Source organism: Aspergillus affinis, assembly GCF_023601865.1.
Source record: "Aspergillus affinis strain CMG 70 chromosome Unknown NODE_251_length_18420_cov_94_419506, whole genome shotgun sequence".
NCBI lineage: Eukaryota > Fungi > Ascomycota > Eurotiomycetes > Eurotiales > Aspergillaceae > Aspergillus > Aspergillus affinis.
This window is the reverse complement of record NW_026516032.1, coordinates 1-15506: the sequence shown is the minus strand read 5'-3', so window position 1 is coordinate 15506 and position 15506 is coordinate 1. Positions and strand designations below refer to the sequence as shown.

The 15506-nt window shown below is 50.1% G+C and overlaps 5 protein-coding genes across 5 annotated transcripts; 4 read left to right on the top strand and 1 right to left on the bottom strand.

Moving 5' to 3' along the window:
• Positions 1 to 281: 281 nt before the first annotated feature.
• On the top strand, positions 282 to 1629 carry KD926_005157 (uncharacterized protein; the record flags this gene model as incomplete). The annotated part of the gene is made up of 4 exons (XM_053095464.1): positions 282 to 468; positions 541 to 620; positions 688 to 1061; positions 1410 to 1629. 4 exons carry the CDS (start codon positions 282 to 284, stop codon positions 1627 to 1629), a joined length of 861 nt encoding a protein of 286 aa, XP_052949874.1.
• Positions 1630 to 1936: 307 nt separating this feature from the next.
• On the top strand, positions 1937 to 3244 carry KD926_005156 (uncharacterized protein; the record flags this gene model as incomplete). The annotated part of the gene is made up of 2 exons (XM_053095463.1): positions 1937 to 2209; positions 3014 to 3244. 2 exons carry the CDS (start codon positions 1937 to 1939, stop codon positions 3242 to 3244), a joined length of 504 nt encoding a protein of 167 aa, XP_052949873.1.
• Positions 3245 to 5156: 1912 nt separating this feature from the next.
• Positions 5157 to 6308, top strand: KD926_005155 (uncharacterized protein; the record flags this gene model as incomplete). Its single annotated transcript, XM_053095462.1, has 1 exon — positions 5157 to 6308. The coding sequence occupies one exon, from the start codon at positions 5157 to 5159 to the stop codon at positions 6306 to 6308; it is 1152 nt and encodes a 383-aa protein (XP_052949872.1).
• Positions 6309 to 6644: 336 nt separating this feature from the next.
• On the top strand, positions 6645 to 7631 carry KD926_005154 (ankyrin repeat domain-containing protein; the record flags this gene model as incomplete). The annotated part of the gene is made up of 3 exons (XM_053095461.1): positions 6645 to 6858; positions 6934 to 7042; positions 7121 to 7631. The coding sequence occupies 3 exons, from the start codon at positions 6645 to 6647 to the stop codon at positions 7629 to 7631; spliced, it is 834 nt and encodes a 277-aa protein (XP_052949871.1).
• Positions 7632 to 9133: 1502 nt separating this feature from the next.
• On the bottom strand, positions 9134 to 15081 carry KD926_005153 (uncharacterized protein; the record flags this gene model as incomplete). Its single annotated transcript, XM_053095460.1, has 5 exons — positions 9134 to 9826; positions 9925 to 11849; positions 12429 to 14024; positions 14087 to 14179; positions 14238 to 15081. The coding sequence occupies 5 exons, from the start codon at positions 15079 to 15081 to the stop codon at positions 9134 to 9136; spliced, it is 5151 nt and encodes a 1716-aa protein (XP_052949870.1).
• Between the last annotated feature and the right edge of the window lie 425 nt (positions 15082 to 15506).

Below are 15506 nucleotides of genomic sequence, written 5' to 3'. Positions count from 1 at the left end.
TGAGGGGTAACGCCAATTACAATGCCTCCGGCTCCTCAAATCTCAATACATACACGTACGCAGATTACCAGAAACGATCCCTGTCAAGCGCGACGTCTCGTGCCTGGTGCTCATATCGCCCCCACGATTGTCTAGATCGTCTTATTAAAAGCTCTCTGGTACTCGGGTTTCTTCACAGTGCAAGTCACATCAATATTTATTGTGTCTTCAAGACTCATTTTCATTGACATTTGATCCCTCCTGAAACAGTTAATGAATCTGGCTTGTCTCTTTCTCCCAACATGGCGCTCCCATTAGGAGCCGTGCAGCTAGCTGTGATATCATTTATCGTGGGCCCCATGGCTATCATCGCTGTGGCTCTCAGACTGTGGTCTAGGTATCTCCAGAGAAGAACTCTGGCTGCAACTGATTACTTGGCATTGGTAGCATTGGTACTAGCTGAGTCCGCTTTGTCCGTGTTCCTGGCAGGTAGGTTTGTCGAACATTGAGCTCTGTCGAACTGAAAAGACAAGAATTCGAATTCACACTTACACAATCTAGCGGGCTTTGCAGCTGGCGTAGGAGTTCATTTAGAAGAGCTTTTAGCAACGGCACCTCAAAAGTTCGCTCTGCACATGAAGGTGGGTTAATGGGTATTGCACAATTTTCTACCCTACACTCTCGACTAATTGGCCTTCACTTGTTTAGCTTTTCGTGCCCGCCCAGCTGCTGTGGGCCGCGGCAAACTCGTGTGTTAAGGCATCAATATTGTATCTCTACATGGACCTCTTTCCCAATAAGGTCTTTTGCCGTTTGTGCTATGGTACCCTGTTCATCACTGCCGCGTATTTCACTATGGTACTGATCGAAACCTTCGCGCTTTGCAAACCTGTCCAATACAACTGGGATAAATCAATTGAAGGGCATTGCAACGGTGAAAACATTGCTTACCTCGTTGCTGGCATTGTCAATCTCACCATTGACACTTTCATTGTGGTACTACCGATGCCTCTGGTTTTCAACTTGCAAATGGTTTTATCCAAAAAAATTGCCGTCGCCGGAATGTTCAGCCTCGGGGCGTTGTAAGTGGATATATTCGTACTCCCAACATTTGCTTCTCTTGTTTTATTTCTTTTTCTGCTGCATAAATAGGCTACTTACTATATTCACGCTTGCTAGGATTTGTGTTATTTCTCTATTGAGGGTCATTTGGTTGTGGACTTGGAATCTAGCTGATCTGACCTACACCGTTACGCCTGGTGCCATTTACTCGGTATTGGAACCAACCCTCGGGGTGGTAAATGCGTGTTTGCCCACAATTAAACCTGCTATGACCGAGCTATTTGGAGCGTACGTACTCCTGTGTTGCTTGATTTCTTGACAAGAATGCTCGATTTCCACATCGAAAGCTCTAAACTAACATTCAATAGTGTTGTGTTTCATGGCACGAAACGCAGCTCCAACAGCGGGGGCAATTATAGTAGCGGATTATCGAGTCGAAAGCTCAACGGAAAAGTGAAGGGCAATCTTACTAGGGATTTCGAACGTCTTGATGATGAATTTGCGCTTCATGAAATGCACATTGACAGGCATTCTGACATTGGTTTCACCAGCGATGACCACAAGTCGTCGATTCGAAGTTTACCTTGAGTGATGGGGGAAGATCTTGCAGCTCAACTTCACTATTGCAAGCAAGTCGGAAGTATCATGATGTACTATTCTGTAATTTAGTAGTATTGAAGCCTGACTTTCGTGGTCTGGGCTATTGCTTTTGCGTATTGCTTTCTGGTGTTAGTGTTCAGCCCCCTCGGTCTTTTACTCGCTGGTTACATCCGAGCAAAGTCCTGAGCATTCAGGGCGGGATCAGTAGCCTTACGTATTTTTGCCCGCCCCACTTCTCGCTCCAAAGAGCAGCGCCAAGCTGTGGGGATCCCGGTTAATCCCGTAGTCGTACCACATGCAGTCCACCCTGATCACTTGCACCGCCTACGAGTATATCCCGTCGACAGATCTTATTTGCGATAACAACCAGGCGGCTCCGGCTCAATACCAGGAAATGTTCGCAGGAGCTACCAAGGCGCATGTCGACCGCTGCAGTGCGGGACACTCGCCAATGCTGAGCCAGCCGGAAATGTTGGCAGAGAAGATGATGGCGGTGACCGACAGAGTAGCAACGATTTTAGACATCAAAGAAATAGGATACCTAGGGGAAGGGGGAAGAGTCATGCAAGTGAGAATGAAACGTCTTGGCCGCACTTGAACAATTGCCTATCTTGGTGTCTACTCTGGGGCCTCGACCCATACCCGACGGGATTATCGCGGTTACATCCTTCCCGCCGGTCCTAGGCCTGCAGTCAGATTTAAAGCCCCGCCGACCCCGTTGGATGCTACTGTGGAGTACTTGGAAATAACGATCGACAGATCTGAGTAAGCACTAAGGATAGTAGTTAATATATGATATGTACATGGATCGACAGCCGGTAGCTGACTTTGAACACTTTATCTGGTTACCTAATTGATCCTGGTCATCGCACGGCCCCAGGCATTACGATTTTCATTCAGCCGATCATATCATTTCCAATTTTCTCCGCAAGGGCATCTAGACCCATCAAGAACCATGCCAGTCTGTGGGTAAAATAAGTGTGGTTGGGGCGAAATCCTTACAAACCGTTGCTGAAAGGAAACGCGGACGCATCCACGACACGCCGTGATTCGACTCCAATAACCCTGCAGCGACTATCCACCACGGCGCCTGTATCATTCAATCTCCGAATGTGGTTCGTCCCCGCTGCTTTATACACGGAGTTAGTTCTCTCGTATGATGTGCAGCTGATCCGCCATCGAAGTATCGTAGGCGCCAGGGAAGGCCTCGGAGACAACCACACCGGCCTACAAGGATGTTACTATCGTCAGTATCCCTGCACCTTGGCCCCCCTTTTTTCCGGGAACATAAGACGAGCGAACAGGCCAATAATCCGGCGATATAACCCGGGGGAATAATAATTCGGCCCAGATACAGTCTAACTCAGAACAGGTTGGAGCTTCCCTTTCCGGCCTCTTACATGATATCGCTTTGCACCGTGTAGGGTGCTGCGTGCATATCCTGGAAAAGCCCCCCAGTAGCGCTCCAGTCTCTCATATGGCAGGGCTCGCCTTGGGGCCCGATGTTCTCCACTTCCTCAGCCGGTTCGACCGGGTTAAGGGCACAGTCAGCCCTGGAATTCCCTCGGTACTGCTGCAATCGCTGGATTCCAATAATGGCTAACCACGTCCCTTTCTACGGACCACCCGGATCATGTCTTCGTGAGATGCGTTGTACCTTCGCATGCGCGCTAATTATAACAAACTTTACAGCGATTACGTACGACGCGCACCTGGTCCGCTACCCCATAATAGAGAGACCATTGAGTCGGCCCGCCATAGGGCAAAATATTATACTGGACAGCATATTACAGCGATCAACAAGGAGCCCAGCCCTCGGGATACCTAACCGCTAACGTAATATTAGGCGCTGATAGGCTAATCTCCAAATCCTCATATTTAAAGAGATGAATAGACGAGATTTAAGTTGGGCGTATTTTCCGGTCCGTAGGCCCCTGTTAGTTGGCCCCAGACTTAATTATATAAATGCAAGTGGAGAGCTGGGATTAAACTGGAATTTGGTTAAAGCTCCGCCTCATTCGCGCCGGTCCGGCCCCTGGCTATCCCTCAGTCTTTTTGATGGTGGTTCTCATTCAAAGACCAGGTCCCACCTCTTAGCCCATATACCAATGTCAGTTGACTATACTAATTTCTATAGCCACCTCCTGCCATCTGACGACCTTTGTCTTCCTGTTCAGCTATAGGATCTGCTTGGTTTGATAGGGAAGGAATCCCTTGGCAATATGCAAGGTCATCCAGTAGTAGTTATTAATGTCTAACGGAAGCTGGGCGGAGCCTAGTCTCTATAGTCCCCTCTATAGTACGGGAGATATATTTAAACTAGGATTTCATATATACAAGGTTATATATGACCTCTACTCTATCAAAGAAAGCATGCTCAAGCTATAGCTCAAGCTAAAGGCAGGTTAATTATGGTCTTATCTTTCTATATAAACTAAACATAAATACAAAATTCTCTACTGGGCAATAGTATGAAAGAGATTAGTATAACCGTCGCAAATTAAGAAGTACATGCCTATGTGTTGGGATATATATTAAAAGACAGACTAAGCTACAGAATCTATATAATATAGATGAAACAAGATAAATAAGAGAAAATAGGCCCCTTAGAGTTACATGTCGAGCAGCGGGGACAGGACACTAGAAAGAGGGAGGGAAAGAGGAGCGGAAAGAAGAAGCAGATAGGGTTAGGTGATGTCTACTTGGGGCAAATCCAGAGATTGGTAGGGGTTGGCCCGGGAATATGAAAGTAGAAGCCTATTATGCTAACAAAGGCCGTGAATTGTAATAGGCCGAGGCCCTGTAGGTAGGGCTGAGCCTCGCTTATTAGGAGGATAAAGGGATCTATCTGGCTAATTACCTACTAAATGTGCGTTACGCCTTCGGACGTAGAATGAGATATTTGGAGGTCTAACCGCCCCCACAGAAACGAATCACCTTCGCGTTGTTATAAGAGAACTTGTAGTTGTATTATAATAAATCTTTATGCGTGAATTACAGGCCGAGCGATCTGTCAAGGATGTGTTTCAGGAGCTCAGGCTCCAGGAGGGGCCGGACTTGCTATTCTCTATTACCTGGCTAGCGGGTATATGCAACCTACTCTCAGTTCGATGTACAGCCCCAGGAAACCTAATACTAAGCACTCCTGCCCCTGTCACTACAGGTATCGACCTATGTGTACCTTGCCAGTATCCTAATGTGAGAAAGTTGGGCCAGGAATATGTACCATGCTGTAACTCCCACAGGCGAAACATTACCTACCAACATGTCTGAGCCTTGTTGGCACTTACCAGCATGTCTGAGCCTTGTTGGATTTACGTAAATCTGAAGCTGATAATAGAGATAGGGGAGTAAGACCGATTAGAATCTGTATATATATACCTCGTAGATTACCCCGTTGAAATCTATCCAGTCTACCCATCATTCCTTTATTCATTATCACAAGTCAATCCTTAGTATATATCACTCTCTTTTAAATTTTCAAACCACTCTTTTCTTGCTTTCATTTTGTTACAATGAAAATATCAGGCTTCTGGATGAGGCACGTGGCGCTCGGGCTGCTTTGCCTTTTCCTCCTGTCTGCATTCCAAACAGCATCTGCTCTACCGAGGAAGAGCAAAGGGATTAGCAGTCATCGCTCTGGCAGCGGTAAAGGGAGCTACGGCATAGGAGGTCTACTTTCTAGTCATGGCGACAGAAAGAACAACAATAAACCCGATGATAAGAAACACGGGCTCGGCGGACTCTTCGGCCATGATAACAAGAACAACGACAAACCCGATGATAAGAAACACGGGCTCGGCGGACTCTTCGGCCATGATGACAAGAAGAACAACGACAACGACAAACCCGACGATAAGAAACACGGGCTCGGCGGACTCTTCGGCCATGATGACAAGAAGAACAACGACAAACCCGACGATAAGAAACACGGGCTCGGCGGACTCTTCGGCCATGATGACAAGAAGAACAACGATAACCCCGACGATAAGAAACACGGGCTCGGCGGAGTCTTTGGCCATGATGACAAGAAGAATAACGACAAAACCGACTCTACTCTGGGCCCCAAAAAGCCAAAGGGTCACTGCAAGCCAAAGGGCAAGGGTGGTAAGGGAGGCAAGGGTGGTAAGGGAGATAAGGGACAGCATCCTCCCAGAAACCTGAACGATAATGCGATGGAGGATGACTACGCCGATGAGGAGAATAATCTCTACGCCAGAGATGATGCCGATGAACTTAGCTGCAGTGACGGCGTACCCAGCATCGCTATAATCAAGGAAGAGATCAAAGACAAGACAGTGAAGGACTCCTGCCTTTTCTACTCCGGACCTAAGGGTGACCCCTACTCAGTTAAAGCAACGCTGTGGCGCAATAAGCCAGAAAATCGCCGGTACCGAATTCTCAGCATGAATTACAGAAATCCTAATTGGGACAAACAGTGGAAGGGCGAAGATCGCAAAGTCGTAGACAGGCGCATCTCCCAGGCAATGGCGGAGTTATGCGTTGGCGAGGTGATGGTTATGCTACCTAGCAACACTAAAGGCACTAACTGGGAAAAGGGTACTGTGTGGGATAAATACGAGTGGCCAAACCTCAGCTCGGCCGTTACCAAAGTGACTCGGGTTAACCCAGATAATGACGACAGAGAGGTGATCTGGGGGTATTAGAAAATAAAGGGATGGGTTCTTCCTATCTTGGGTCGGGGCCTGAGGTGAGCGGCTACAGCTGATAGCTGCAGCATACAGTGTTTCTGGAATAGCCTGGAAATGTATTATATGATTTAGTACTAGCTCCTAGCATCTAGACAGGGAATTGATTGGTTTCTGAGATGTTCGTATTGCCTAGTAAACTTATACGGAACTTGTAACATATAGTAATACTAATAAGGGGCCCCCTCCCCGGACAACCCCAAAGTATAAATATTCTTGAGAACGTCAGTTCTTTTTCCCCTCCCCCCTCTTTCTATACCCTAACCTGGCATAAAATCAGGCCAATCTATCACGATGAAAGAGGATCTTGTTAGCGTTGCCCAAACCGACCAGCTGGACAAGCTTCGTCATCTCTTGGACCTCGAGATAGCGCAGAACCCCCAGTTCCTAACTAGCCCTAGCCATCTCACTACCCCGGCCATAGAAGCCGCGTGCTGCGCAGCGGCGCGCAGTAATAACCCTGCAGCGCTGGATATCCTCCTGGATAGCGGCTGTTCAATAACGCTGGGTGAGTACATCTTTAGCACTTATACACCTTTCTTAATAAAAAAAGCGTACTTAGCTTCTCCAAACATCAATATAGATCCAATCCTAGACGCTCTACACCTAAAGCACACAGCCATTCTAGATTGCATCCTTGCTCATAACTGGGACATCAACTCGACTTTCAGTCACTTTGACAACGCTCTGATGTAAGCCCGGCTGGGGTTGAATCTCTCGTTTTTTCTTTACTTCATAGGAAGGGTTCTCTAACGGGCTTTATTTACCAGTGTGGCGGCACGGGAGCGCGATGTCGAGCTAGTCCAATTCCTGCTGTCTCGCGGTGCCAAACCTAACTCAAAGAGCTTCGCAAACCCATTTAAGGACGCGATTGAAACGGCAGCTTTTACTGGTTCGATCCCGGTGGCTGATGCGCTCTTGAATGCCGGGGCGGTATTAAAGGGGGGTTTCGCACTGAGGACTGCGGCGTGCTGGGGACATGTTGCGATGGTAGCGTTCCTGCTGGAACGGGGCGCGGCGATTGATGAGATCCCCATCAACCCGTATATTATGGAGGAGCCGTGGGAACCAGATGAGAAGAATGCGCTTTGCGAGGCAGCCTGGCGGGGACAGGCTGCGGTGGTGGAATTCCTGCTGGAAAAAGGGGCGGATCCTAGTATCAGAGACACAAAAGGCAGATCGGCGTTGGAGCTCGCGAAAGCTGGAGTAGATGATGAGTTCTGCGTGAAGCTCGCGGAACCTGGAGGACATGAGTCCTGCGTGAAGCTGCTAGACCACTAGCCTCCCTCGGCATCTGAGCAACGGTACGGCCGGCCATTGGATTATCCTTTCCGTCTATATGGGTTAGATAGCTCGGGCCCATATGATACTTAGTTACTTATGATCCTATGGGGACATGCATTGCGTGCAATTCAGAGATTTAGCTCCCCGGCTTGGCGGTGCCTTTCAGGTAGTTATACAAGGCAGAAGAATGTCCGGCAGGAAGGACATGGAGGAAGAGAATACTAGTTTTATTAATACGAGAAAATTATATGATTCTTGCAAGCTCTACCTTGGAGAACCCCTAAACAATACTATATAACTATGTCTACCTTTATGCAACTTCTCTTTAGCTGTATTACACTCTAATATAACTATATTCGTATATTAAACTATTATCTCTCCTTATCGCTCCCGGCCATACAGCTGGGCATCTTACGCCCCTTGCAAAAGTTACCTCAGACTGCACTCCTGAGCCCAGGACCCGTCAGAATGACACATTTGTTTACTAGTTTAATGAATCTATCTTTATCCAGGGGTATTCAGCCCACAAAATGGTTTCCTTTAGGCATAGAGAATAACTGCCGGTCAGAATCGCTATTTCACTATCTATCCAAAAAAACAGCAATGGGGCACCCTTTTATGATGCGCTAGCCAATTTAAATAAAGATATACATGCAGCAGAAGAATTGATTAGAAAACCGTACATCGTTGACGCAAATAAGGATATATTAGTGGTTCTTGGACACAATGCGTCAATAACTAAGCATGCGGACTTCCATTCCGAAAACAATCAATCTGTAGAATAAAAAGGCACTAAAGAGTTATTACAAGCTTCAGGAGAAACAGGTGCGCAGGGGGTTCTTTAATAACTACTGTACCGAGAGAGAATTTTGTAAACTGCTGTATATTTAAATAGGCTTTAATTAATCATTAAATAATTAAACCGTGGTGATGGTGCCGAGCGGGATATTAAACTCGGCCTAATGGCGCCTCCCTCCCTGTAATCCCGAAATAATATGTTAATAGAAAATTGCCGTTTAGCTATCTAAAATCACAAGGGCTCTGGTAGAGCTGTTGTTATGGTATTTCAGAGATGAATCAACACTGCTCTATGAATAGTACGAAATTTATATAGTATATAACTGTCGGTTGACTTGGTCATTGCCCTAAGCAGATATCCTATCGATTCAACTGAATATAGGTATATGCTCGGTGGGTAAAAGTGAAGTGTCATTCTAAACTACAATCTGCCTAGCTATTTATAGTTCCACTTGTTTACACCAATGCATTCCTGATCCCTTGGTATGCCATTTGGAATGGTAGGCCAGGTCTAGGTCAAGCAAGGTGCTGTGCGGTATGTGGATTAGGTCAAGATACTCCACTTCTCTGGCCTGGTTGACAATATTGTTCCAACAGTATTCCATAGCGAGCTCAATATGCTGCTTCGTTTGCAAGGGAAAATCCTTACTCTGTAGGTTAAGGTCCACGAAGCTCTGCAGGTCCTTGACACTGCACGCTTTTCAGTTTCTTCTTCGCTGTGCCTCGGGGGCTTTAGTGCTGATATCAAGAAGGGTTCGTATTGGATAGTGGTCCGAATCTGCGTGGTTTCGCACGTTGACCTCGCAGGCAACGAGCCTAGGGGTCAGGTCCTGCGAGCCGAGGACCAGATCGATAGTGGTCTTGCTTCCGTTGCGCTCCCACGTGGTAGTGCCTGGCTCCAGCCAGAGGTCCAGGCACCTCGTATCCATCAGTTCCAGTAACTGGTCGGACGAGAAGTCTCTTTTAGAGCGTTCTCCTCCCCACGCCGGGTGGTGGAGATTGAAGTCGCCTAGTAGGAGCAAACGTGGGTTAGTAGAGCTGTTAGTAGGGCCGGCAGGGGTAGTTAGAGAGGTAACAAGGTCGAGGGTAGTGCTATCCACTTCGTCAGGCCGATTATATATATTGAAGATGCGCACTTGTTGGCCGTCAGCATCAGTGAGCTCGATTTCCTGGACGTCTTTCGAATGCGCTGTATGTTTCCAGGTACTGGGATCGATTTGGCGTGATATATAGAGACACACGCGGGCCCGCTCGTCCCCTATCTCGGTCGAATCCGGGTATAGGAGCTGGTGGGAGCCGTTAGCAGGATGGTGGGTGGTATCCTGGTAGGGGTTCTCCCAAGGTTCTTGCACGAAGATGAGGTCAGCCTCTAGGACCGCAGGGTCCCGGAGGAACTGTGCCATCACCTTGTCTTTAGATCGATTCGTATTATATTGGAGGATGTGAAGGGGCTTGATCATGATCGATCAGCCCTAGTGCGTTTCCGTGATACTGAGCGGGTCCTTGTGATAGGAGCCGTGGTAGGTGCAGTAATTGGCACCGGGGACTTCGGGAGGGAGACAGTAGGGGTCTCACTGGCCGATGTCGATCGTTCTCGGTATGCTGCTTTACTGCGGGATCGTTTCGTGGGTGGTGTCTCGCCGGTTGGTGAGTCAACTGGTATAATGGCCAGGTGTGAGGCTTCCTGCCGTATTGTGGACTGGGTACGGGCACTCCGGCGCGTTCCTTCAGACGAGGTAACGCTCTGCATGCCACTCCTTCGTCCACGGCGACCCCTAGGCATCGGGGTTACTGGGGCAGGCATCTCCGGCTCGCTCTGCTGACCGGCTTTCTCCCGGTCAGGTTGCGGAGGCGCATCCATTCCGTCTGCAGCAAAATCCATCCTATCATCTGAGGGTCCACTGGCTGCAGGAATTACTTCTTGCGAGCCGGCGTGCGGCGGCGTAGATCCCGGTTGAAATCGGACTGTTGAGCGATTACGGACGCTTGCAGGTCTACTAACGGACCTTGTACGCCTCTCTGAGAGGCTTGTGTGCGGCTGGCTGCGTCCCTCGCTGTTGAACGAGCTGGAGGCCTCCGTACCGCTACGTACGGAGAACTGAAAGTCCTGCAGGTAGGGAGGGACCCGATGCCAGGCTTGTCGGTGCACTGCTGCGGCTTGAACCCGGTCCGTCTCTGCTGCATACCTCGGACACCCTTTGTGCCAGGCAGCGTGTGCTTCTCCACACCCTGCACAGCGGCGCTCCTGGCTATTGGTAGACTTGTGGGAGCAGTTCCGGGTCTCGTGGCTGCCCCCACATAGCCCGCAAGTTGTTTTATTCGAACAGACAATTCCTATGTGACCATATTGTTGGCAGTTAAAGCACCGTCGGATACGAGCAGTCCGATCATATAACACTGTCCTATGGATAACGCTGTCCCAAATGGTGCCTCGTGCGATTGCCTCGTTGGCATGACGGGGATCTATGAATTCCACGATCAGGGCAGATGGTTTCTGGTTCTTATGGTTGGACGGATGAGTGAGCCACGCAATACGCGTAATTTGGGGACTCTGTTGAGCCTCCTTGCTTACCCAGCAGTCCCTGTTCTCCTCGAGTAACTCGTTAGCTACCCGTTGTTGTTCCGTATCGGTAGTAAGGTCCTCGATTGACTTAAGTACGATCCCATGTACAACGATACCCCAAGAGGGACGCCGTAACATGGCTCCCGCGCTCAGGTAGTTGACCCATTGATCGTGGGTCCTGGCAGCTTCGGCCTCAGCGGCGTAGCGGAGTGAGAGACTCAGGTCGCCGGACCTAAGCTGTCTAGCAGCCACAAAACGTGCCTTAGCTAGGGAGAGAGCCCCTGTTTGGCCGCATGTTTTCTGTCTTGCTGTTTCCGCTCTCTGCTTGATATCCGAGGCCGTAAGACGTCGGTAGGTACGCACTGCACCAGCATCCCGTAGCTTAACGATGACCCCGCGATCCTTACTGAGCTCCGACGGAGTGGCCGGGGCGGTGCTGGAGGAGCCGTGAGACGAGGTCGTATGGGCCGGGGGAGGCGCGTTGCGGGCCACAGAGGCCCAGGACTGGTTGTTCTGCTTCTGTACACTTGATTGAGTGTGATAGGTTTGTTCCTGGACATTCTGAAGGGTCTGCCGGATGTTGGCCAGCTCGGGGCCGATACGGCAGTTAGCGGTCAGAATATCTACAATTTCGTGTTGCAGAAAATCGCAGGCGTCAGCTACTTGCTGTATGAAACTGACTACCGGTTTAGGGAGCTGTTTCCCATTTGATTCGTTAAATGATAGGTATTGCTGCGCATCTTTGTTGAGGTTCAAAACGCAGTGGAGAAAATTCTGATTGTGCGTGTTTACCGCCTCGGGAATCCCTGAAAGGGCCGGCCACGAGGGTTTCACCCCAACCATATCGATATCCCCTATAAAGTTAGGTTCAATCGATAGCGGCTGGGGTTGATAGTAAACTGGCTGATTCTAGAGGCCGTAGCCTTTGTGGTGGTTGAGTAATTTTTAAAAATTTTGTTCGCGTCGAAGTTGTTGTTTTTCCTAGGGAAAGATATGTGGTTGGATTATGTACCTGTTTGTAGTCAATGTACACGCTATGCTCGACGAGGCGTGCGATTGGCCAGGATCTAGTCTAGATAGTAAGGAGACAGAGCTGGCATCAGCTATTCTACAATGCAGTTTACAATGCTGGTCAATCAAATGTGCAGATAGAAGAGGAGCATGCATGTCTTTCGGTGAGCGTACAAGAAACTACTTCCTCAGGGCAGAGCAAAGATCATGACATTAAACTGTTATAGTACAAGTGGAATACTGCGCGTATCCGCCTAGCTTTCCATGCCAGGAAATGTCACCAGAAATGAATCATAAAACTACCAAGCGCAAACCAAACCAGTGCTGCTAAGTTCACGTGAAAGATTCGTTGCAAGTGGTGCGATACCACGCTCAGAGTAAACGGTTCAGCAAGCCCCTAGTCCTGCTCTCAGACATGGTACCGATGCCGATGTAGCGTTTCCCTGTTCCAACGGAGCCTCGCCGGGCACGAAGGCCCATCCGCATCTCCCCGATCCGTTTCTCCCACGCGGGGAGGTCGGTTTCCGGCGCGGTTTCACGGAGGAAGTCCGTGAGCCCGCCAACCACCTCGGCGCGACTAGCGGCGCGGGTGGGCATTCTTTGGTCTTGCTCGATCGTCTCAGCAGAGGCCTGCCGGATCTTCACAAAGGAGTACTGTATGACGACATCGTTGTCCGCGACCAAGGTGTCGTCGCTTGGCCTCGACGTGCGGCTTCCTCGGTCGATATTGGCAGAGCGCTGCCTAGTGTCAGTGTGGTACTCCCGTGGAGAATCAAGTGGAGGTGGTCCACAAGGTTTTGATGGCATGTCCGCCACTGTTTCAGTATGATCAGATATCTGTTTCGAAGAGCCGATCAGTATCATCCAGCTGCCGGGATGTATGTCGCTGGGTTTGGCTCTTGCTGGGTCGTTGGGCGAAAGGTGGTAATTGAAAAATCCCGCTGGGATGGGGATAACACCGAGTTGACCTGACGATAGTGATGAGACCCCGTGGTATGCAAATTGTAGAATAGCTTTCTCGGATTCCAAACCCGAGCTCAAGGCCGACAAATAGGCCAGGAAGCGGACGGCGAAGCTCCCACCGTCTAGCAGGGTATTGTTCATGGCGTAGTAGTTCTGGTACGGCTGGACGTTGTCTGCAGCTACGTCTGGGCCCTCTCCGCCCTGGTAGTGCCCAAACATGAACATGTGCATCACAGGAAGGATGTGGGCGTGGGGCGAGGCAAGGCTGCGAGTGATGGTTGAAGACCATGTTAGGCATTCGCGGCTACTCAGGGATGTTGAAAAGGCACAGGTTGCATAGATGGTCTTGCACTGAAGCCACTCCGAACCTCCTCGTTCTTCTACCGCTCCCCGCTGCCAAAGTAGCAGCAGCTCCGAGTAACAAAGGGTGGATGAATCGTCGCTATCTCCGTTAAATCCCTGGAAAAGGCAAAGCTGCCTTAGACCCGTGCACTTTGACATGGCCACGGTAAGCTCTTTAAGGTCTCCGCCACTCTCCAGCCCAAACTGATCAGCGCCCAGGCTAAGCGCAGACGCGCCCCGAAGCTCTTCAGATGCAAGGGCCGCAGCGATCACGCTGGGCGTGAGGTTAAGAAAGGCGGCCCAGTTGAGGTGACTGCGTCCGGCGTACGCAACAGCCAGAACATGGATTGAGACTTTAAAGGGGCCCAGCCTGTGTGGATCCTCTTCGAGCTGCTCCCGCAGCTGCTCGGGGAAACTAGATACTATTTGCAAGTTGCCGAACGCTGCTCTCTCGAGGGGATGCTCGTCGGGCTGGTGAGTGAGGACAAGCAGCTCATCAATAACGCGGTCCATGTCCGCTGGGATATGCTGCGGCTGATCGTCTGATATGCTGACGCTTGAGGCGGTTGTGGCCGAATCATCTTCTGCGCAGTCGAAGCAAGTACCTCTCGACGGGTCAGATAATATGGAGTTTGCTATCATCTCCGCAGGGTGTCTTGTGCTTGATCTCTTCTTGATACGGGTCACCCTCTTTAAAGGTTGGATAAAAGCCGCTTTATAGGTTAGAAATGGTGGGACCTATGCGTTCAAGGAAAGGCCTGGGTATTTCACAAACTTTTAAAGATGTCACAGATAACATCTCTCCACGATGCCGGAGGCGAGCCCATGAATGTAGTCATATATAGCTTAATCTCTCGTGGCCAAATATCTACCATTCAGTCAGTTGCTGCAATTCACCCTGACAGGTCGCGTGGAAACAGACATACAATTCAAGGCGGCAGTGCCAAGACGGGGCATATTATCCAGGCGGCAGAGACTAGGGTCATTGCTCAGGTTGTCATAGTGGAAGTACCTGTTTAGCCACTGATGAATAGACAACAGCCGTCGAGGTCGTGGACTGAAGGGTACAACGTCCGGCTCCTTTTCAGGCGCGGGGTCTTGCCCGGAATCCCAGCCACGTGACTCCGATTTGTACTGAACATCGGCCATGTAGCGCACGGGAAAGGCCGCGATGCCATACTTGACGCCGCTGTCAAGGTCGGAAATGTCCACAACGACAAGCCCATACTCGATGCATTCGCCAAGGAACACAGTGGATAGTGGCTGAAGCTGGACGTCGCCCGAACGCGTGCGACTCCTTTGAGTGCCATCCCCTTTGCCGCCCAACAGTCCCAGTAATAGGCAGGTTGTGGCGAATGGAAACTCGGTAGGGGCGTCATCACGCCAAAGCAGCTGAGGTCGGGGCTGGGAAGATTCCGTCTGCTTCTTCCATGGCACATAAGCGGGCTGAACCGAGTCTGGAACACTGGGTCGCGGAGTAAATTGATCCTTATCATGTCCCTGAGTCCGCCAATACCAGTCTCGTGCAAGAACCGTCTCCGCCTCCAGCGGCGCGCAGTTCGCAGGATCGGACAAGATCTCAATAAGTGCAAGAGTGTCTGCCGCGAAGTGCTCCACGCGCTGCAGATGTGTCTCTTCGATAGAATTATCCCCCTGGCGGTAGGCTACGGCCAGGGGGCGGCTCTCGCAACCAGGGCCGACATTTGCGACGACGGCGAAGAGGAAGGAGCGAGGACACATACGACATAGCTCGGTGTATTCGTTGGGCATCTTCTTTGGATTCTTGAACAGGAGGGAAGGGAAAAAACGGGGATAACGCAGGCTAGTAAATAGAAGAAGGGCGCGGGGAAGTGATGGCGGAGGAGATTCTTTAAATCATATGCTGTACCCCGCCCGCGCCAAGGCACCAGGCGGCTGTGTGATTTGTGACCTCCTGAAGGTAGGGAACTTCCTGGTGTGGAGGAACGTTCCAGAGGAACATCCCGGGTAGTTAGTATAGGATCTAGGGACCCTCCGGTAGGCATCCAGGAAGGTTCCTGGATGCTCTGCAGGCCTTCCTGCCTGAGGCAGAGCCTCGGGCAGTATTGATTGATTGATTGATTGATTGATTGTATTTTTCGGCCGCGGTTCACCGCCTAGGCACGTGACCCGCCATCCCCTGCTGGGGCAAAGGCCGCCAGGGGGTAAGCCCTGGG